Below are 24,503 nucleotides of genomic sequence, written 5' to 3'. Positions count from 1 at the left end.
TATTGATTCGGCGAAAAGAGAAAAGAAATGAACAAGTTTACAATCACAATTGGAGCGGATCCCCCGCCCTCAACGGTCAATAACGACCTCCTGCGTTTCGGACATCTCTTCCAAAGCTGGAGGACACAGAGTGCATTCCACGCACGTAGTTGATGCCAACTTCAATCCATCAAAGTCTCCCCAAAGAAAGAGCGAAGAAAATCCGTAGAATTGACGATCCTTTCAAAGCCCTTATCCACCTCCGTCGCCGGCGATCGGATTTTAATCCAACGCGGCATCGATGAAGCTAAACGTCCCGCCCGACCAGCTCGAAGTCCGGCCGTCCATGGAGATCTTCCGTTTCCGATCGGCCTGCGAAGACGACCGCCGGTGGATGAACCGCGAGATGCACGCGAAGCTCGAGGAGTTGGAGAGCTTTTACGCTGCTTACAAGCAGAGCAGAGCGAGGAGAAGCGGAAGCCAAGCGGAGGATTTTGGCGATTCGGTGGAGTTCGACGGCGACCTGCTGCTGAAGATGGTGGACGAATTGGAGAGCAACATGAGGCTGAGCCGGTCCGAGGTTGCCAAAGGAAGGGCTTACGAGGATTACGCTGCGAGGCGGGGCGCGAAGCTGAGGGAGGAGGAGGAGGGATCGAAGGGGAAGCAGAGGAGGAGGGAGATGGAGACGATGGAGAACAGGTTCAAGGAGAATTGGGTGGAGCTGAAGGCGAGAAGAAGAGACTTTCCTAACACAGAACAAAAAGAGGTATTCATTAGCCAATTTTTTCGATATCTTCTCTTTTGTTAGATCAATGATCTATGGCGACGAATTGTTTTGGCAGGAACCAGACGACAGTTCCTCCAAGAAACACTTAACAAGAAACATCCCTAGATCTTCTTCCAAGAACAAGAATCTCGATTCCTCAGCTGCGCCGGCGCGATCTCCTCCAAGTTTTTCCAGCCTCAGAAAGGAAAACTTGAAGCCACCTGCTAGGCCCGACAAGGCTGCTAATCACTACACTCCTTCGCGAACCGGCAGGATTCCTGCAAGAAGCAAGAGCACTGCTAATCTAGGCGAATTGAAGAATCTCGCATCCTACAAGGTTCCCAAGGATCAAATTCAAAAGCGAGGAACTATCGCTCGAGGAATGGAGCGTTGCAAGTCGAGTGCAGTCCTCGATGAGGCTACGATCGAGAATTCCATAGACGAGCCGAGAAGGCTAGAGGCTTCGGAGATCGCTGGAGTTGAAGAACTCCGGGGACCAGCCGCCGCGGAAGAGACATCCATTTTTCACATCGAGTTGGACGGAGAAGAACCGAGGCCGAGCCAAGAGTCAGAGATTTGTGACGCTAACTTGGAAAAGCATGAGATCTCGAAGTGCGAATCGGAAGCCAAGTCGAGCTCTGCTTTGGACATCGAGAAGGAGCCACCAGAAGAGCAACGTGCAGTGGAGGCTGCTGCTTCAAGGGCGAGGAAGAAGTGGGCGATCGCTGAAAAACCAAGCATTGCTACCAGTAATTCCTCCGATAATCTGCTGAAGGATGTCGCGAAACAGTTCAAGAAGCTAATAAAGATAGGGAGGAAAGGCAGAATCGCAAGTAACGTAGCATCTGCTTCATCAGATTCTGGCGGCGGCGGCGGCGGCGGCGGCGTCGATGATAATGAAGACCGCCGTCGACTACTGAAGCTATCGTCGGAACACCTGAAGAAACCAAGCAACGACTGCTCGGTTCCAGATCGTATCGCCGGTCTGAAAGAGGCCAAGATCTTCCCCGGACAAGGTAATATATACTTCATCGTAGAAGCTTCTTAACCAATGCTTCAATGCGAAGTCTCTCACCGAACACAAATTGAACTCTGAGCAGATCAACCCCTGAGCTATTCCTTTTCTGCTTCCCCTGCAAATATACAGTTTATGGAGGCTGATCAATCGGAAAGATTTCCAAAATGTAAGTTCAACGTCTACAAGCTGACAAATGCCTTTAATTCATCATCACTCGTTTCTCACACTTTTCGCTTTTGCCTGCGGTGCAGCGCCTTGTTTCGTGTTTCCGTTCTTGCCGCTCCATGGAAGAACTGAAGCAAGGCTCAATGGCAAACCGAGAGTTCCAGCCACCAGTAGGGTTCTGTAAGGTTTTGGCGACCGAATTTGTGCCACTCCATGGAAGTTTTCTCGTGTTTCCATTTTTGTCTTGTGCTCTTTGCTACCTTTTCATTAAGAAACTTTCTTACAGATAAAAAGTTAAATATTTGAATCTGTATTATTGACGTTATGTTTGGATGAGATGAAAAAAGATTCTTTAACGAAAGAGGAAGGACGGGGAAGAGAAGAAAAAAGAGACGAAAAATAATATTTATGTTTCTGGATGGATGAAAGGTTTATTAATTTAAAATGTGTTGTTTGTTTGGGAGGAAAGTTATAAAAATATATTTACTTTTTAAAAACTATCGCACATATAGAGATATGAATGAAAAATTATAAAATTTTATCGGTATTGTATGTAGAAGCTGAGATATAGAAGATTTTAAAATAGACAACGATGTTCTTTGAATAAATCTCTATTCTTAAAGGAAACGAAGAAAAAAATATCAGAGTTATCTGTCTTTGTTCTCTTAAGTCTTGTCCTCGAAGAGATTTGTAGCGAGGATCGACATTGACGTCGTGAAGTGTGAATGATTGAACATTGGATGATTGTGATGCGCGTTGTGTGAAATGACGGCGTAAAGATGAAATATCTAAATAGATTAGTTAATTTGAAAATTAATATTTTAAAATAAGAGATAAAATTAAAATGAAATATTTTTAAATTTTTCTTCCCTTTCTTTATACTTCAAATAAAAGTGTAAGAATGCAAAGATAAAACTTACCTTTCTCTTTTCCTTTTCTTTAACTTACTCTATCCCAAACAAAGATTAAAATTTTCTTTTCTTTATTTATCCTTTCATTTCCTTCCCTTACCTCCTTCAAACATAACGGGAAAGGTTTAACCTTTTCATAAATGGAGATTAGTTTCATATAGAGTGTTGGCTCAAGAGTTACGGCTCGAAAATATATAATGAAAAATGATATACGAAAAATGTAACATGCTCAACATAACACACTCAACTGCTACTACTCGAGAAATATGTGATTCTTATTTTTCAAAATTATCAATATTTTTTATTTAAAATTATAAAATTCGAATTGAATTCAAATCAAACTTTATCTATTTTTATTTGTTATACATAATTAACTTTGGTACGAATATGATTAATTTAAAATTTAAATGACTCAAATTAAATTTGAATTTAATCATTTTAAATTATAATTTAATTTTGTTAGAATCAAAGTTTGAATAACTAGAACTGAGTGCTCCAAAAGTTAAAATTAATTTATATTTTTAAATTTTATATTAAATTGAAATATCCCAAATAGTTTTTTCAAAAACAGCATTTGTAAATGAGAAATGATACATTACATTAAAAATATAGTATAAAAACGTTTACAAATTTTATTTTGATAGGATAAAATAGAATAAAAGTAAAAAAAAAAGATTTCAGGAAATAATGACTAATTTTCACAAGTCCGCGTGAAAATTTAGCTTAATAAAGTAAATATTTAAACAGTCAAATCGGCGGTGTACTTGACTCCGGTCGCCGGTATCCACAAGTTGCCATCGATGAACGCCGCCACGGTGAAGTTGGCCGCCTCCGCCTTGTCGAGCATCGCGTGGAAGCCCGGCCACTTGACTCGGCCCGCCAACCCCGACCCCGGCCCGGTGTTCATGTACTCGCCGTAGTACAACGTCTCGATCGCGAAGTCGCCGGCCCACTCCAGCCATCCCTCCGCCTGTATCACCAGCCCAATGTACGACTCCATGAACACGGCCCGAGAGTACTGCTTCCACGGCCGGCCCAAGTACGTCGCCGTCGAGTTGGTCCCCGCCCAGACGAGGTCGGCGGCGGCGGAGACGTTGCAGAGGTGGAAGGAGAAGCCGGTGTTCTGGTTGGGGTCCTTCCGGCCTTGGGCGGTGATCGTGTTCTTCTGTTCCGGCAGCGGTCGCCGGGATAGAATCTGCGTGAGTCAATTCAAGTTAATGAGTATTAATATTGATGAAGATGATTATTTGGAGCGATTGGTTACTTGGGAGTTTTGGAAGACGGCGGCCGCGTTGCCGAAGATGAAGTCGACGGTACCGGAGATATAGCAGTCGCGGAAGAACTGGCGGAGGGAGTGGGCGTAGAGGGTGTCCTGGTAACCGGCGAACTCGCAGCGGTAGAAAACAGACAGGTCAGAGTCGGAGCGGAGGGCCACGGCCTGGTGCTTCGCAGGGCCGGCGGTGTTCTCCACCGTTAGGTCCCGGCAGATGAACCCCTTTCCGGCCACCGCTGCATGCATGAACCGATTGATTAATAATCCATGTACAAAGCTGCGATCAAATAACTAATTGAATGGTGTAAATTCAAAGAATGCATAAATTTATCAGATGCTTTTATTGATGACGATCGGATTTACTTGCAGGAATCTCTGTAAAAATGGAATGGTTTCTAAATTTAATTTCAACTCACCCAAGGTGGCGCTCCTGTAGGTGGTCCAGCCGTCGACGAAGCTCCGGTTGCCGGAGATCACGGTCTGCCCCATGCCGTCGCCGATCAGCATCAGATTCCACTTCCCCTTCTTAATCTCCACGTTCTCCCTATAAACCCCCTTCTTCACATATATCACGTACCTCCTCCCGCTCTCCGTCGGCGCCGCCTCCACTGCTGCCGCCACCGTCGTGTAGTTCCCGGTCCCGTCCTGCGCCACCACCACATCGACCGCCGGTCGCTGGCCAGCCAGAAGCAGCCTCCCGTCCTGCGCCGACACCCATTCCGGGATATTGGGTCCCATCAGCCTCCTCTGTTTTCCTCCGGCGCCAGCGATCTCGCGGAGGCCGTCGGAGACGAGGGACGTGACTCTGTCGAGCTCACTGAAGACGAGCTTCGCGATGAATCGACCGGCGGCGCCGGCATCGGAGAGGCTCTCCTTGCAGGTGTCCTGGTTGCCGAGGGCGGCGCTCAACCAGGAATGGAGGTCGGAAGGCTTTCCCTCGCCGCCGCCAGAGAGGGTCCAGGTGAGCTCGTCGAATGAGAGGTCGAGCAGCTCGAGGCAGTCGGCGACTGCGAAGGCGAGACGACCGCCGCCTGCGTGGCGGGCGAAGGAGGAGACCAGCGAGGTCAATTTACTAATCTGTTCGAGTGTAGACTTGAGGGTGGAGACGAAGGACGGCGAGGGGACAAAGTAGCTTCCTGCCTGCGACGGCTTGCCCCGGTGGCCTGGATCCTTCGTCGGCGTAGTGCACTGTGGCTCTAAGCACATCGCCGGCGTCGAGAGGAGGAGGAGAAGGAGAAACAGAGGAGTAGTAGTAGCCATACAAATCTACTAATGCAAGAGCTTACAATTCCATGCAACGAGAGCTTCCGAATGTTATAGAGTCGATCAGAGACGCGTGCCAGCTGTTTGCATGGAAATCTTTTGCATGCATATATTTTAAATATATATTTTCTTGGTGGCAATAAATATATTTACTGAAGCAAGCCAATTAATCATGAACACTTGTCCATGCAATGCAATGATCTTCCATGTAAATGAAATCAACTATTGTCGATCGATCAATGACATGAATTCTACTGATTTATAATATTGAGAATATAATTGACCTCCGGGGCATAGCTGAGTTGGTTACGACGCAGTAGACTTGTAGAAGATGACAAGAGTTTGAATCCTGACGAAGTCAGACAATACCCTCCTACGTTGTGACCAACTGCAGTTTCTCGATTTACCTCTTCACAGATGGTCGTGGGCCGACCGGTGGGTCGTCAGATTCCACCTTTTGCAGAAGAGAATATAATTGTCTCCGAGACATAGTTGAATTGGTTACGACTGAACAGACTTACAGAAGAAAAGGAAATATAGTTGGCTCTATGTTTGGAAGATGATTAGGCAATATCCTCTTTTGTGGTGATTAATTATAACTTTTTGATTTACTTTTTTATAGATGATCATAGAAGTAATCGTATGAAACTGCTGAAGTGACAGATTCGACAAAGAATATAGTTAACGCTGTAATAGGGACCGACCTTGTTGTGCACTGAAAGTGCTTCTTTTGAATAAAGTTAGATGCCTTAATGGCCTGTAAAGCTGCTCAGCGTAGCTATCTTATCTAGGCCGACTTTTCCTTTCTAAAATGTAGATTCCAGTCAAGTAAACTAAAGTATGGAAGTTGCCGTGGGCTGATTCAAACCCTGTGGGTGTTCATTATTTGGGTTTAGGGTTTGATTATTCTTATTTCTTTTTCATTTAAAGTGTGTGATTTGATTCAAGAATTAGGGCTTTAAATAAATCAAATATTAATACTTGACTTAGTAAGTAAGTCAAGAGTTTATTTATATTCGACGAGAGTAAATAAAAATTATAAATTATTCATGAATAAACATGTTTGAATTATATTTGTCAATAAATTTTTTTATCAAATTTATAAATAAAAAATAAGATTAAAAATATAAAAATTCTAAATAAAAATTTAATTATATTTAAACGAACCAAACTAATAAAAAAATAACTCAAACCTAGTACTCATTCTAATGACTTGATTTATTTTAAACTCATTTGATTATTTTATTAATTAAATTTGAATAATATGAAATTTTAGCTAGGGTTGGCACATTACTTTCCAACCTGCAGATGTACTGGATTGCAATACCACTACTGTCAAGATTTAATGGCCCGGCCTGCTTGCTGAAATTGGGCCTGTCTGGGCTGGGCCGGCTTCTGATTAAGGCCACTCATCAAACTGCCTCAATTTTTTTGATAAAAAAATTGTTTTTTCCAATGTTCTGTTTACTTGCATGGGAAATTAGTCAGATTGAAAAATTGGATACACAAGCTAACTTTAAAAAAAGCAATTAAATGAGATGAATTTTTAAATTTTAAAATTTTATTGTTTACTTAGACCAATCAATATCCAACTTCAGTTTGTAAATAAATTCACAAGGTTTGTATTTACTAAAATTCTTTAAAGGGCTGAATATATACTTGAATAATAAAACTTACTTTACATTATATGCCATCACTTTTACATGGTAAAGAAAGAAGGGCAAATATAAAAAAGGTTCCCTTATTCTAATTTTTCCCAAAGAGCACCCCTTTTCAAAAATATGTCAAAACTTCATACTTTTATTTCAAAAATATTTTTATTTTTGTAGGGTTATAATAGTTACGTACGTGGTAGTTACTACAATATATAATAATATAATTATTATAACGAATCAAAATAAACTACTACTCATAGAGTATCAATATTATGAAAATATTTTTTATTAATTTAATCAAAAATATTTAAACTTAAATAAAAATTAGTTACCTTTATTAAAATCACTTAAAATTTATAATAACAAATATGATATAGTTGCTATACCAATGATAACAACTATTATTGATAGGGAGGTGAATAAGGGTGTCACGTCTAGGAAGACGACCGTCCAAAAAAATTTCGACAGCATTTCCCCTGTAACAATTAACTTCTCTGAATACATAAATAACATAGGACCTACTCGGTCACGTAACAAATACAATACATGTGTTTTTATACCACTAAACAAACTGATTAGAGGCCCACACAACCATAAATCACTCAAATACATGCATGTAAATAACATACCACCACAACAACACGTAAAAGTCGTAAAGCGTCACGACAAAACAATGATAAAAACTCCACAAATCTACAATAACAGAAATTTCTGCAATAGAAAATTAACAAGGTTCAAAACCACCATCCAACGTAGTCTAAAACCATACGAAGTAAAACTACAATTAATCCACAACATATAAGGAATATAGTGAACATAATCCAGAAAAACTATACAAAGAAACAACGACTCCTGCTCCTGCTATAAGATAGGACAGTCGGGTAGATCTCCAAGCTTCAAATGTCATCCTTACCTGTTACCTAGGAGAAAACAAAGAGACCCTCAAGGTCAGGGTAGTGAGTATGCAATACTCAATAGGTATAAACAAGTGCACAACATAAAAATATCTAAGCAGACAACAGGATATCATACGAGATCAATAACTACATACAACAGCAGATGTCATACAACCATATAATAACAAGTGAAATAACCACTGACATGTAACATCTGGTGCAATGATCATAAATGCATAAGACAGCTATTGACAATGTATACACATATGCAATGCATGATCATTGTTTGCACTCGCCACCCCCAGACACTCACCCAGTGCAATGAACTGGGGCGCACGCTAGAAAAATCGCACACGTTCCAACAACAAACCACTACTAAACAAGTAGGGTGCGGGCGAGTCAGGAGGGTTATCTAGTCAGTTCTAATTGCACCCAACTTGTGTCGCTATTATACAGTGACAAGTGAGGCCAACTACAACAACAATGATGCACTTACTTCTATCATGTATATGTCATGATACTCAACTCAACAATTAAGCCTATATTTAATCAGGCATAATCAATAGATCATATAAAGTTTCTAACAGCAAGTAAAATATATTGATCATAGAAATGTATTTTCAATGTAGGTCAACAGCAAGAATCCACAACAATGTATCATACCAATATTGACAACTAAGATAACAAGATTTTTAATTAAAATAATTAACAGTGAAATAAATATGCACTTACAGACAATCCTGTGTTGACCAAGCACAGGAGTACCCACCTGATCTAACAAACGTTTATAAAAGAGTCCCCAAAATACTCCTCATGTGTGATAGGATCAATAATTAAAGTCCTGCAATTATAGTAGCAACATCCACTAAATAACAGAATGTATTTTAAATTCTATAATAATTCAAACCCTAATCAAAACTAAGGTTAACCTTAACTGGATCAAACCGAATCAGATCCATCAATAAGTCCAACCAATTTCATCAACCGGATCCAACCAAATCAGATCCGTCAATAAGTCCAACCAACTTGATCAACTAGATCCAACCAAATCAGATCTATCAATCGATCCAACAAACTGGATCAACTAAAATAGAAAGACCTAAGCAACAGATAAATCTCAATTCCAACCGCAAATAGCTTCGATTAATTCAACATAAATCCAATAGAAACCCAACATCCATGAAATTTTGATCTCTTACCTCCATGTCCAAACAACCACGAATACCCAACAAAATGAAAATCAATCTAGAACAGCTTAGTAAGTTAACCTACTGAAATTTATCCAAAGTTTCAACATCAACAAATGGACCAGATTCAACATCAAGAGCATCCTAATAGTACCCACAAATTCCCACTGCATCACAATCACACAGTAAATCCTAGCAATCCACTAAACCCGATCGAATGGGATGTATACCAGAACAGAACAGGACCAATCCTAGCTATATCTATGTAAATAAACATTCTAAAATAAGAATCACATTTGGTCAATGTTTGCATTTAGTTTTTATGCAAGTGTCCATATTTAATCTATATTGTAGATAAACATGGTGTGCGGAGTCACACACAGAAGACCATGTTATCAGTTCCTTATAGATTACAAACAGTGTTCACAACCAAGATGAATTGGACAAACCATTGGATTGGTTGTAGTGTAATTTGGTCTTAGTCTGTCTTGACTATAGAATTACACTAGTACACTCAGTGTGTATTGAGCAGGACCATCTGAGGATTGTTCGATTTATACTGACTATATAATCGAACTAAACCTCTGTTGATATGAATGTACATGCTCTTAATCCCTATATAATAACAAGCACATGTACTTAGTATATACTTCCTTGATTCATCAAAGGGTGAGATTTAGAGCGATAGATCAAAAGGCCCGATGAGTTGGGAAGTAGTATTATGTACATGGTGTGTTGTTGATTATAGAAGGAAACTGTGTCCTATAATCTAGGCTGATGATGTCCCCTTGAGAAACTCATAAAGGATTATCATGTAAACCCTGCAGGTGGACTCAGATCCGCATGATAACAAAGGATGAGTGGTACTATTCTCGGAATCAGAAGTTAATTAAATTTGAGTTGTCAGTAACTCATTTAATTAACGGACATACGATATCTTAAACACAGGGAGATTAATGTACTTATAGTAAGAAGGAGCTCATACTATAATATGAGATTGGTGCGGTAGTGCAATAATAACTCTCTAGTGGAATGAGTTATTATTGATGGGCTTGAGTTGGGTGTTCAGGGAGAACACAGGAAGCCCAAGTCCATCAGGAGGCCAAAACCAATTTCTCCTCTAGGTCCCTGCTGTAGCCTTTGGATAAAACCTCGTATCCACCTAAGAAAATTATATGAAATTTCGGATAGGAAATTTTAAGAATTTTGAAATTATTTTTTCGGAGAAAAATTTTGTTAAGAAATTCTGATTAAAATTTTCGTTACGAAATTATTAATTTTCTTCTGTAGAGAAAATTAATTATGATTTTTCTAATCAAATCTGGATAAGATTTGATTTGATTAGAATCAAATCTGGATGAGATTTGATTTGATTAGAATCAAATCTGGATGAGATTTGATTTGATTAGAATCATAATTTTATCTCTTCCGCAGACAAAATTGGTTATGATTTTTCAAATCTGGATAAGAAGATTTGATTTGATTATAATCATACCAAATTTTGTGAGATGACATAACTATATAAAGAGGGGTTTAGGGGAGGCAAAAGAACACACAACAAAAGGTTTCTCCTCCCCTCTAGGGCCGGCCAAGGAGAATCAAAGCAAATTTTTTTCTTGCCTTCCGCCGCCCACCCTCCTTCTTCTCTTCTCTTCTTTTATGGTCGGCAATCCAAGCCCTCCCTTCCTTTAGGGCCGGCGGCCAACAACAAGAAGGAGGAGAAGAGAAAACTAGAAGGAAGAAGAGCTTGCTTCATTGCTTGCATTCTTGCCATCGGAGAGAAGAGACTTGGTGGAATCATCTTGAAGGATCGTTGTCCACACAACGTTCGAGAAGAGGAGAGGATATACAGCAGAAGATCGAGAGGTCTTCAACTCCTTCTAGACATCCCGTTAAGAAGAGGTATAATTTAATGTTTCCGCTATAATTAAATTATTCCTTTTATCTCGGATCCTGTAAACCAAACACAAGAGCCCAATGATCTAAATGCGTTGATCAAACCTTGGTTTGATTAACTATGAGGGCAACTTGAAATCGTTTCCAGAAAATTTTTATTTTACTTCACCAGCAAGATTCATTCACCGGAACGGTTTTAGACCCAACTAACCAGATCAAATCCAACTAAAATCCAACACAACAGCACTTTCCCATCACGACGAGCTTGCCAAGAAGGAGCATCACCCCACCGGCTACCAACGTGATGAGTTAAGGTTTTATTAATTTTTAATCGATTTATTTTTGGGCTTTTACATGAAAATAAATTATAAAATGAATCGATTCATTCATATTTGTCCTATATTGCATAATTTGAGGTTTGATATAATTTTTATGAATTAATGGTGAATTTTGACATTAATTTGGTGTTAATTGATTTTAGGGTTCAAATCGGACTCAACTCGAGCTCAACCGGTCAAATCAAGTCAAATTTGCCAAATCGATCAAGCCAACATGGAGGACATGACTCTGATCAAGCCCGATTAAAATTTCGGAATTTTTCATGAACCCTAAGTTGCCCTAGAGCTCAGATCAACTCTGTACCGTTGGATTCAAAATCAAGGGCTGAGATGCAGTGATTAATCAGCGGTATTTAATCAGAAATCATACCCGATGAACAGTGGCTGCGCCACCACTGTTCATCGTCCCCGCGAGAAAGCTTCCCCTGTTCACCGACGTACGCGCACGGCCAGCCCCGTCCACCCAATCTTCTTCCATTGCAATCCTTGTTCCGTGAGGAGACTAACGCCGGCCGAATGGGTATATTCCGGCAGCTGGATTTGGCGCAAAGGAGAGGGTTTCTCCGGCCGTGCTGAGCCTGTTTTCGCGTTTTCCGGCCACCTACTGTACCATCCGAAGCCGTGAGCCTTTGAGGGGTTCTCTGAGGTTCGTGGCTAGCTATCCTACCATCAGCAAGTTGATCGGAGTCCAGAGAAGACAAGGAATCCAGTTTGCCAACCGAAAACTCCCTGCACAGTGTATGTTCTTGGCCGGAGAGGGTTTTTCCGGGCAATTCATGGTGCTGGCAGCAAGGAAAACACTCTACGACCACGGGAAGACTCCAAATGGATCAGTGAAGCTGATTGACAACCAGCTGAGGAAGCAATCGCAAGAAGAAAAGACTGGATGTGTCGCTGTTTCATTTCTGATTTCTGAAATTTCAGTTCCTTTGTTTCTGTTAACTGTTTTTCTGAATTGTAGCTAACTTTAGTCACTTTGCGAATTCAATTCCTAGGTAAATGATTAGCTTGTGTTTGGATTTTGAATTTTAGAGTTGATTAGATTCCTTTCAAACCTTCAATTGCCGGCTGAAATTCTGATTTTCCACAGTTTACTGTTCTGTGCCATTTGTTGGCTGTTCCGTGCCATTTATTTCAACATATCAGCTTCTTTAGGTTTGATAGGTTTAAGTTTTGGCTTTAGCTATTTGTTAAGTGTGTTAGGATAGATGAGTGCAAGTTAGGCTTGTTATTTGAACATCAATTTGTCCTAATAGTTTAGTTTGATTTCCTTCCTTAATCCTTGTGGTTACATGCTGTTTCAAGTTGTGCATTAGGGTTTTAAAGTCATTTACTGATTTGAGTTCATATTTCATTTAAAAAACAACAAAACCCCAATTTTTTATAGAAAACCCCAAAAGAACGACACCCAAGCTTGAATTAAACGGTTTTCTACTAGTCCTTGGAAAAATACGACTCGAGGCCCCTATACTTCATTTATTTGCATTTATCGTGGGTTTTCGATAAAATCTATAAATTCTAATTTGAAGCCCTATCGTGACACCTAATTTAGGGCTTTTCACCACCCAATTCCTTCTTTTCCTCTCTTCTATCCGATGGCAAGAACTCAAGGGAGAAGCTATCTCCTTCTTCCTCTTCCTCTTCTTCTTTCTCTTCTTCTCTTCCTCTTCTTCTTTCTCTTCTTCTCTTCCTATTCTCTCCTTTCTTCTTTGGGCGCCGGCCCTATCAAAGGAAAGAATCCTTTCAAGGTGGTGCCACCTAAAGCTAGGAGAAGGAAGAGACTTAGAGGAGAGCCGGCTATAGAGACTCCACTTCTTCTTCCTCTTCCTTTTCATCTTCTCCTTCTTCTTCCTCTTCACTTGGGCACTGGCCCTAGCAAGGAAGGGAGAAGATGTGTGCTTGGGCGCCGGCCCTAGCACAAGAAGGGAGTCCAAGAAGTTGTGGCCGACCCTAGCATCAAGAAGGAGAAGAACTTTAAGAGGGGTGGAAGCCACAAGGAGAAAGGAGTTGTGGCCGTCCCTAGAAGTGGGTTTTAGAATAATAAGAATTGTGTGTTCTTTCCCTCTCCCTATCCTTCCCATTTATAGCTTTGCCATCCAAGAAAATTTAGAAAGAATCTAATAAACTTTTCTTAATCAGATTTTATTAGAAAAAAATCTAATAAAATCTTTTGATAAGATTTTGTTAGTTTCTTAATAAATTTTCTTAACTAAATTTTGTTATTATGTTAACAAAATCTCTTAATTAAATTTTGTTAATTTCTTAATAAAATTTCTTAATTAAATTTTATTATTTTCTTAACAAAATTTTTAATAAAATTTCTATGAAAAAATCATAACAAAAGTTTGTTTAAGGAAGAAATAGAATTCTTAATAGAATTTCATAACGAAAATTCTTAACAGAATTTCTTATCAGAAATCCTTAACAGAATTTTTCACAGGAAAAATTCTTAACAGAATTTCAAAAATTCTTAACAGAATTCTCTCAGGTGGATACGAGACTTTATCCAGAGGCTACAACAGGGATCTAGAGGAGGAATTGATTTTGTCCCCCTGATGGGCTTGGGTTTCCTGTGTTCTCCTTGGACACCAAACTCAAGTCTATCAATAATAACCCATACCACTAAAGGGTTATTATTGAACTACTGCACCAATCCCATATTATAATATGAGGTTCTTCTTATTACGAGTGCATTAATCTCCCTGTGTTTAAGATATCGTATGTCCGTCAATTAATTGAATTACTGACAACTCAATTAATTAACTTCTGAATTCAAGAGTAGTACCATGATGAGTGAGGATGTTATTGTATTTTGTTGAGTCATTTTGGATTTTTATATGAACAATTAAATGTTTAATCAACATAATTGGATTGCATTTGTGATATAGTATATTTTTGGATGATTAATCTAATTTTTGTGATTTAATGATTAATTTGGTATTAATTGAGCTTGATTATTTATAGAGTCCAAATTGAACCATGAACGAGCCAAATTGAGACCGAGTCAACCCTAAATTGATCAATTCGATAGGCAAAAGAACTTCATGATCAAGACTAGGGTTCGATTGGAGCTGAACTCGGGCTAATTGGAGCTTAATTGGATGAAGTGGGCTGAACTCGGGCTGACTCAAGTCAAACCAAACCCATCGATGCGGCTGTGAACAATAGAGATTCAAATCCCCGTTATAAAGAGAAATGAACAGTGTTCGCGGCATCGTTACTGTTCATCGTCTTCTTCGTCATTTTCGTCCTGTTTTCTCTGGTTCTCGCGTGGATAACTTGAGATCTTCTTCTTGCAAACCAAATTCCAGATTCTATGAGGCGATGTAGGATCGGAAACACGCTAGAGGGGGGGTGAATAGTATGTTGCACGCTTTTCGATTTTTTCATAAATCACGAGTGCGAACGGAAGCGAGAGATAAACTCGAATGCGAAAGAGATTATAAGCAGAAAGCAACTAATGCAAAACGAAATGACACGGTTAATTTTTTACTTGGTTCACAGCCCAAGGCTGCTACTCCAAGGCCCACGGTCCTTGACCGTTTCTTTTGGGCAAATCCACTAAGGCACTTGCTCCACTAAGGCAGCAAGTGTATCGACAATTACAAAATCAAGAGTTTACAAAAAGTTCAGTTTAAAGGAAATTAACAATAATAAACTAGTACCAATTTTTTGTTTGCGCAGTCGCTCCCCGGATGAAGATCTCGGCGTCTCGGTGTGATTCTGAGTTGCTTGGATCGAGTGCAGCACCGACGTCGAAGAACGAAAGCTTGGGAGTCGCGAGAACAGCGTTTGGATGCAAGAGAAAGTTGTATTTCGACTGCTGCTCACGACCTCATTTTATAGTCCTCCTGAGTTGACTCAGATGCCTATCTAGGTCGACTCCAACTTGCGTGGCAGATAAAATTTTATCGCCTTCGCCCGTTATCCTCTCTGAGTCGACTCCGATTGCCTTCTGGGTCGACTCCAGTCGCTGTGGCGTCAATGGCGATAACTTTTGACTCTGAGTCAGCCTGAGTCGACTCAAATCCTTACCTGAGTTGACTCCAAGCTGAGCTGGCGGAAAATCAACGCGCTGACTTCTGGATTTCGACTGACTCTGCCTGAGTCGACTCTAGAACCCATCTGAGTCGACTCCAGGCCCGAAAAGTCAACTTTTCGTCCGGAGTTTGCGTTCGTTCGATTTTTCCTTCCTGCAAAAGATGTTAGCAAAATAACATGCAAAAGATAATTTTTGAGTCGGTTCTCGGAACCAACTACGAGTCTTAACTTTGGATCTCCAATGAGATCCTGGATTAGACCGACGCCTAATGTTCCCCTCGGGAACACGTCCTCACCCACTCCCCTCGAGAGAATTTACCTGATTGCCAACCGAGTCCTCCTGACTCGTTGGACTTGTGCTTGGCTCTGTCTTCGCCCCCCAGGATTTGTGCTGCAACTGATCCTCCTAATCAGCCCAATCTTCTGCTGCAACTTGGTGTTGGGATGTATATCAGAATCCTAGCTATGTAAATAAATATTCTGAAATGAGAATCATATTTGGTCAATATTTTACAGTGTCCATTTAATCTATACTGTAGATTAACATGGTGTGCGGAGACACACACAGAAGACCATGTTTGTAACGCCCGCCCTTACGTGGGCCCTTTGACGGATGCTACAGTTTGCTGCCTTCCGTCAGAGGAAGGGCTTGGGTAACGGTGGAAGAAGGAGAAAGGGAAGAAGAACAGTATCTTTTCCCTGATCACTCATAATGCTCCTTTGTGCTTCTGCTTGGAGAGAGAGAGCAGGAAGGAGAGAGCCCCTTCTTGCAGCACAAACCTTCTCTTATATACTAGTGAGATGAGCCTCCCTACCATCCTCCATGTGTTCTAGCCAAATAGCCAAAGGGATGGATGATGTGAGATTGCCACTGTTCTTTATCAGAGGCATGGACGAGTACTCAACAACTGTTGTCCTTTGTCAAAGGAATGGCCATCAGTCTTTCAGTTAGAGGTAAGGTCCTACACAGGTGTCATACTCAAGTATGGTCCCAAGGTTAACCTCCTCTCCCCATGCTTGCTGTCTAACATGTCGAGTCCGCTGACATCATCCTATGAGGGTACATGGTTGACTTCATCTTACCTCATGTGATTGCTTGCATGTCTGGTCTGCTAATGTCACATGCTTGGTCTGTTGATGTCATTTGGTTGTGTCATGACTCTATCCTACTTCTGGTTTGGACAAGGAGGTTCTTACGGACTAGGATAGTTAGAGTCCAGGGGAGACTTCCATGGGCAGGGAAGTTCCCGCAGCCTGGGATAGTGGGAGTCCAAGGGAGACTTCCACAGGCAAGGAGGTTCTCGCATCCTAGGATAGTCAAAGTTTAAGGGAGACTTCCACGGGCAGGGAGGTTCTCGTGGCCTGGGATAGTTAGAGTCCAAGGGAGACTTCCACCTGCTAGACTGCTAGTTAGGGGGACATTAATGTAGGACCAAATTATACGATAGAGGGGGTGAATATCTCACTTATTTTTTTTCTTTTTACAAAAACTCAATTAGAACGGCAGGAAAATAAATCTTGAAAGATATAGTCAGTTTCTTGATTTATAGTTCAATGACTGCTACTCCAAAACCCATAATCCCTTATACTATTTCTAATTAGGCAATCCACTAAAGTTCTCCTCTCCGAAAGCTTTCAGAGAAGGAGGAAAACTCCTATAAGAATGAGGAAGATAGTAACAAGCTATTATCCCCTTTAATGTAAATGCAAGTAAAAGGAATATATATATCGAAACGTAAGATTAGAGTTTCATCGTAGGTTGTCGGGTAGCCTCTCGGCATAGCAACACAATACTTGCACGGATGGGGTAGCAGAGAAGAATAGATCATTGAGTGAGAATTGATTCAGAGCCTCAGATCTTAAAGCTTCTTTTATAGGCTTCATACGATCGATTGAAAATCGTTTAGTCGATTAATCCATCCAAGCAACCAAACCTTCTATCAGGTGATTAGACCTTATCTTTGCTTGTGTGCTCCAATCATATTAAATCAATCTTACGAAATTCAATGTTTGGTCGATTGATCCACCTGATCAAGCAACTGATCTTCTGAATTTCTTTTACTATTTAATTCAATCTCATCCGATCTGCACTTTCCATAGTTATTCAGTCGACTGATTCTCCTGATCAGTCGACTGAACCTTTATTTCCATGTGGACTTGATCACAATCCTAGTTGTGCTTATCTTCTTAGGATCGATCTACCAAACACTGAACCTCTTGTTCGATCGATTGAACCCTTTAATTAACCCAAACTTTACTTTTTTGCAAATAAAATTAGCATAATATATATATGATAATCCTACAAAATAGAGTTAGAGACAGTTATATATGCATAATTTATTTTGACAACAATTAGATTATCTAGTCTTGACTTATAACTCTGAGTTAGTTTCTTAGTCGAATCATCATTTAAATATTTTATCCCAATTGGGACGCGTCCTCATTGCCTTTCATTCTAATAGAAATATTAATGCAAAGCATTGCACTTAGATTGACCAAATACTATAGTCCATTTGTTTCGGTCATACTTGCTTGGAGTTACTCCTCAAAGACTTCTTATTACCTAAGGTTCACTCCCTTAGAGTTTTTCCTTTTGTTTGATGTTCACTCCTTTAAGACTTCTTACTACCTAAGATTGACTCCCTTAGAGTTTTTCTTTTTGTCAAGCATCCGATCACCTTTGATCTGCTTGAGTTTTTCCCTTGCCAAACATCAAGTCAACCTTAGCCTGTTTGGACTTTGTCCTTTACCAGTCATCCGATCAACTTTGACCTGATTAGATTTTATCCTTATTAGTTATTCTATCAATCTTGACCAGACTAGACTTCTCCCTTTGCTAGTCATCTGATCGGTCTTGACCTGACTAGACTTCTCTTTATTAATTATCTGATCAATCTTGACCTAACTAGACTTCTCACATGACTAGATCATTATTGACCAGACTCCATTAAATATATTATTAAATAAATATTAATTATAGAGGCCGATTGCACCAATAATTAGCTGAAATAATAAAATAAAGTAAACGAAGGTGTAGGAGTTCAAGGGAGATATCCCTGGCCGGAGGTGTTCTCGTAGCCTGGATAGTGTGTCATGGACGTTCCCTGGCTGGGATGCTCCTGCGCTGTCAGTTAGTCCTGAAAGGAGAGTACTTGGAGGGGATTTATTTGAGCAAGTACTCGATTGCTAGATTGCTCAGGAGATGTTTTTAATCCTTGAACTTTTGAGTCCACACATTTTTGGTGTAAGATACGTTTTTATTAGTGGGAGAGAATGAAACTCATCTTGCGAAGACGAAATAAACGAAACTGATTTCGTTCAAATTAGAGGTTGTTGGATTAGTGAACCAAATGATTTGGTTATGAATCAAAATTGAACTAACTTGATTTGGTTCATGATATAAGAGATTTTGTCAAAACGAATGCAATGAGAAGCTTCATCTTGGGAAGACGAATTGAACAAAACTGATTTGGGTCAAATCAGAGGTCGTTTGATTAGTGAACCAAGCGAATCAAAATCAAATTCGATTTGCTACAGTAGAGATCTGAACCGAACCAATCTGGTTCAACATGAATTAGGTTTTTAGGTTTTGTTTTGGTTTTTGGCAGCCGCGTGAGGTTAGGTTACTATAGCTCCTCATTATAAAAGGAATCGCGCGATTACAATCCTGTATATCTTCGTCCCGTGCGGCTTCCCTCTACTCGGGTTCGATCATCATCTCCTCCTTTACAGTACCGACAACAGGAACCCTGTTTTATCGCAACAGTAAAAGAAGCTACAGTAACTACCAAAATTATGATTCCTTCTCCTTCCTCTCTTCTATCGATCACGAGATCGTGCTGCAACCTAAAGAGAAAAGGGCGAAGGTGAGCACAGTGAACCCTAGTTGGCGCTTGAAATTCCGCTCCATTCAATTCTTACCAGACAAAAATTTTTCAGAGACGGTTTCTTTTCAAGCAACTCTCATATTCGATCAACCATGTGCTTGATCGATTCATAAGATCATTGGGCTCTTGTGTTGGTATTCAGATCCATACAAAAGAAAACAATAATAACTATGCAGCGGAATAAAATAGTTATACCTTTCTTCTTTGTAGGTTGTGTAGATGATTGTACTTTACCCGAAGACCTCTTGATCTTCTGATGTATTCCTCTCCTCTTCTTGGACGTTGTGTGGGCAACGATCTACCAAGATGACTCCACCCAATTCCTTCTTTTCCTCTCTTCTAATCCGATGGCAAGAACAAGGTAGAAGTTATCTCCTTCTTCCTCTTCCTCTTCTTCTTTCTCTTCTTCTCTTCCTATCCTCTCCTTTTCTTCCTTCTCCACCAGCCCTATCAAAGGAAAGAATCCTTTAAAAGTGGCGCCACCCTAAAGCTAGGATTAAGGAAGAGACTTAAAGAGAACCGGCCAAAAGGAAAAGAGGAAGAAACTCCTTTCTTCTTTCTCTTTCTCTTCCTCTTCTCTTCCTCTTCTCCTTCTTCTTCCTCTCCACTTGGGCGCCGACCCTAAAGGAAGGAAGGGAGAAGAAAAGCTTGCTATGGGCGCCGGCCCTAGCAAGGAAGGAAGGGAAAAGATGAATGGGGAAGGAGATGGCCCTAGGGTGGCGCCCTCTAGAGTGGCAAAGATTAAGTTGTTCTCTTTTAGCCTCTCCCTCTCCTCTCCTTTTATAGCTTTGCCATCCAAGAAAATTTAGAAAGAATCTAACAAACTTTTCTTAATCAGATTTTGTTAGAAAAAATCTAATAAAATCTCTTGATAAGATTTTGTTAGTTTCTTAATAAATTTCCTTAACTAAATTTTGTTATTATCTTAACAAAATCTCTTAATTAAATTTCGTTAATTTCTTAACAAAATTTCTTAATTAAATTTTATTAAAAAATTTCTTAACAAAATTTCTATGAAAAAATCATAACAAAATTTTGTTTAAAATTTAGAAGAAATAGAATTCTTAACAGAATTTCATAACGGAAATTCTTAACCTTAGAAATTTTTCACAGAAAAATTCTTAACAGAATTTTTCACAGGAAAAATTCTTAACAGAATTTCAGAAATTCTTCACTCGAAAAATTCTTACAGAATTCTCTCAGGTGGATACGAGGCTTTATCCAGAGGCTACAACAGGGACCTAGAGGAGGAATTGATTTTGGCCTCCTGATGGGCTTGGGCTTCCTGTGTTCTCCCTGAACACCCAACTCAAGTCCATCAATAATAACTCATACCACTAAAGGGTTATTATTGAACTACCGCACCAATCCCATATTATAATATGAGCTCCTTCTTATCATGAGTGCATTAATCTCCCTATGTTTAAGATATCGTATGTCCGTCAATTAATTGAATTACTGACAACTCAATTAATTAACTTCTGAATCCAAGAGTAGTACCACTCAACCTTATTATCATGCGGAACTAAGTCCACCTGCAGGGTTTACATGATAATCCTTATGAGCTCCTCAAGGGGACATCATCAGCCTAAATATTAGGACACAGTTTCCTTCTATAATCAACAACACACCATATACATAGCATTATCTCCCAACTCATCGGGCCTTTTGATTTAACGAATAAATCTCACCCTTTGATGAATTAAAGAAATACATACTAAGTATATGTGCTTGTTATTATATCGGGATTAAGAGCATGCACATCCATAATAACAGAGGTCTAGTTCGATTATATAGTCAGTATAAATCGAACGACCTCAAACGGTCCTGCTTAATACACACAAAGTGTACTAGTGTAATTTAATAGTCAAGATAAACTAATACCAATTACACTACAACCACTCCAATGGTTTGTCCCTATCCATCTTGGTTGTGAGCTACTATTTATAATTTATAAGGAACCGATAACATGATCTTCTGTGTGGCACCACACACCATGTTATCTATAATATAAATTAAGTGGACAACTGCATTACATAAGAAATGCAAACATTTGACCAATGTGATTCTCATTTCATATTATTTCAAAGTAGATATTTATACAAAAGTTAGGCTTATAGTATACATCCCAACATGTGCGTGAACCAGGAAAACCCTAAACCATACTGAATCGGGTTCAATTTTTCTCGTATCTTACAAAGGGTTTCTTACATGGCATGGCTTTGACTTAGTGAATATGGACTCCATGTGATGCTTTCTTAACTCGATTAACATGAGTTCCATATAGGATGTCTTTTACTTGGTCAGTAGAAACTCAAGTTAGTTAGAGTCCCAAATCATGCTTGAGGTAAAGTCGGACTCAACAAGAGCTCAATGATATTCATTGGGAGCTTGGCAATGCTATCAAGAGCTCGACAACATTCATGGGGAGCTTGACAGTACTCAAAGCTCTTCGGATAAGTTTAGTAAAGTCGAAGCTGAGTCATTAAAGGTATACCAATCATCCAGTAAATTTAGTTTGTCAAGTTCAACAGGAAGACGTCTCAGTTCGGAACATATGTCAAGAGTTGGCGGCATCCATGAACAACAGCTAAGGGTATGGGAAAGGAGACATCAATTACAAATAAAGGAAATGAGGTGTTAATTACAACAGTTATAAATGCCAAAATTACATGTCTGTCGCTCATAATTACACAACCACCTAAGATAAAGATGTCAAATGAAGAAAGGGACGTGGACGCCACCAGTACAAGAGAAATGACTCTTTTTCTTCCCTCTATAAATAAGGTAATCCCTATGCACTATATAACACCACTAAATTAAATGTCCTCAGTTCCATTTCTTTATCTTTTTCTCTGATTCTGACTTGAGAGGGGCCACGTCAAAGGTGTGTCTTGACCCACTTCTAACCTATGGTAGATCTATTTCTGTAAGAAGCGAGTGCTCAATGAGGTGAAGAAGGAATTGATTTGATAGTTTCCCATCCGTCCGACCTTTCACTCAGCAAGAGCACATCAACCTATTGCAAGCTGACCCAGTTGTAGCAAGACGGTGCACGCCAACCCTTACAAGCCAACCCGATTGAAGAAAGTAGATCCAATAGTAACTAACATGGCTAAAGTCAAAGGAAATTCCATTGGAGTTGACCCAGAACTATTACATATATAATTGGTATTCCAATTGTAGCAGCTACACTCTAGCTACTACAATATAGTAGCAGCTATATAGTCTCTACAGTTATAACAACTTAAGAATAATAGTTGGTACAACATTGTTAATTTGATCTTGATGAAATTAAAGTAATTTTTTGCCCAATAAAGAATGATAACATTTATGCTTAGTGGCATAATGTATGATATATATGTCATCATTCTTCTAGCTACCTTTTAAGGGACATTTAATTTTTAATTTATAATCCAAGGCACTAATCAATTACTTAAGCCTTAGTCCACGATAGTTTAAATTACATTCGTATGGATACCTAAGCCTCCACAATATAATTTATTAGTCGATGATAACACCAATGGTGCATTTAGTTTTATCGTTGATAATATTTATTATCGACACAATGTAGATTATTTAACCTATTTGATTCAAGTTATGAATGATTCCTAAGTAATTGAATATGTCTGTTATGTCGGCAAAGAAGGCATATAACTTGAATGTGATTACTTTGGCATTGTAAGATTTTCTATGATTCTAGGGCCTATTTGATTCAAGGAGATTAATGAAAAAATTTTCTCAAAATTATCCTCTTTTTTTTTTTTGACTCCTTATGCAGGTGTCATAGATAACGTGGCTCCCTCTAGGGTAAAGGTTAAAAGTCAAGTGAAAAGTTAGAGTTCAAGCTGACTTAGCAAAATGATTCAACATGAATCCGGGAGAAACGATCCCACCAAGGTGAAATAGCTGTCACATTCGGCTCAGATTGTACTTCAGACGCAGCATGGGCTCAGTCCTAGATCTTATTGGGCTTCCAAAGTAATCTCGTCCAACCCTGAAGCCTCATTTCGGCTGTCTCGGTCTTGGCCATCTTGTTCTTAGTCGTCTCGATTTCGGCCATTTCGGTCTCGACCGTCTCGATGTTGGCCATCTTGGTCTCAGTTGTCTCGTCTCGACAATCACATCTCGGTCGCCACCCTTGATAGGCCCCGAGCGAGTATACGGGTGTCGTCAAGTAATAAAAAGATATCGATCCACAGGGACCGTGGAATTACTTGCTAGATTTAGCACAAAAAGATGGGAGAGAAAATGAGCATGTTTTGTTGTGGGGGAGAAGGGAGCACTCTAGAGTACTTAATCCTAAATTCGGAGAAAGGAAACGACTGTGATAATGGATGTGAAGCGATCCTAGGACTTCGGACTCCTCAGAGTATTGATTGATTGACTTGGATCATCTACCTTTCCTTCAATAATTGTACAATTGTAGGGACGCTAACCAATATATCCAATTAGACCTCGTCAGGTATCTTCGGAATAAATCATTGGTGTTCTTACGTCATCATTGTTAGATCAAGGTGATTCTAGATAGCCCGATTCAAGGCTTTCCTGTGTCACTCAGGCGCCCCGGAATGCTACTAAAATCCTATCCCCTGTCACAGGATATCTTTTTTACGGATCTCTCTCCAACAATGAATAATCGCTAACTATCCCTCATAGAAACTAATTATGATTTAAGAAACCCCTCGGAAACTCGCCCGGTTCAAGGCTTTCTTCCTGTCACGAAGCGCCCCGGTGTACGACCTAATGATTCCTCAAATCACAATTAATCTCTACCTCATAGATTCATACACAAGCATTCATCATTCACAACACAAGCATAAATCCACAAGGCAATAGACAATCAAATCATAGGAAACAGTAGATTAACAAATCCAAGTTACAATCATCCAAATACACCTGATTTATCCTACATCCTAGAATCTAGGGAACTACTCCATGACGGAGAGAGCACAATACAAAGAAGAATAAAGAGAATACATCCTATTTTGAAGAATACACAAGAAATGCAATAAAATAGGACTTATCAATGGTTTTCTTCTTCCTAGAACTGTGAACTATCGTAGATGAGATGAAGATGGGATGGAGCAGCCGGATCGGTGGATGGATCGTCGAATCTCCCTCCGAAATAGGCTTCGGTGGCTCAAGAAATAGCTCCGGTGGCTCTCCAAAAGTCTCCCCCCTTGCTAGGGTCCCAAAAATATCTATTTATAGCTGCAGCCCGAGGT

General features: G+C 39.8%; 2 protein-coding genes across 2 annotated transcripts; one reads left to right on the top strand and one right to left on the bottom strand.

Annotated features, from left to right (window-relative positions):
- The first annotated feature begins 227 nt into the window (after positions 1–227).
- Positions 228–2,241, top strand: LOC141843643 (uncharacterized). The gene is made up of 4 exons (XM_074731695.1): positions 228–745; positions 822–1,761; positions 1,846–1,929; positions 2,015–2,241. The coding sequence occupies exons 1-4, from the start codon at positions 281–283 to the stop codon at positions 2,110–2,112; spliced, it is 1,587 nt and encodes a 528-aa protein (XP_074587796.1). The 5' UTR covers positions 228–280; the 3' UTR covers positions 2,113–2,241.
- A 1,267-nt stretch (positions 2,242–3,508) lies between these two features.
- LOC141842932 (pectinesterase-like) lies at positions 3,509–5,412 on the bottom strand. The gene is made up of 3 exons (XM_074730921.1): positions 4,529–5,412; positions 4,104–4,348; positions 3,509–4,034 (listed from the first exon to the last, which is right to left on the bottom strand). The coding sequence occupies exons 1-3, from the start codon at positions 5,370–5,372 to the stop codon at positions 3,579–3,581; spliced, it is 1,545 nt and encodes a 514-aa protein (XP_074587022.1). The 5' UTR covers positions 5,373–5,412; the 3' UTR covers positions 3,509–3,578.
- Between the last annotated feature and the right edge of the window lie 19,091 nt (positions 5,413–24,503).

The sequence above is a fragment of the Curcuma longa genome, chromosome 12 (assembly GCF_044706935.1).
Source record: "Curcuma longa cultivar G26 ecotype Majalengka, Jawa Barat chromosome 12, ITB_CL_G26_1.1, whole genome shotgun sequence".
Lineage (NCBI taxonomy): Eukaryota > Viridiplantae > Streptophyta > Magnoliopsida > Zingiberales > Zingiberaceae > Curcuma > Curcuma longa.
This window is presented reverse-complemented; position numbering and strand designations above follow the sequence as displayed.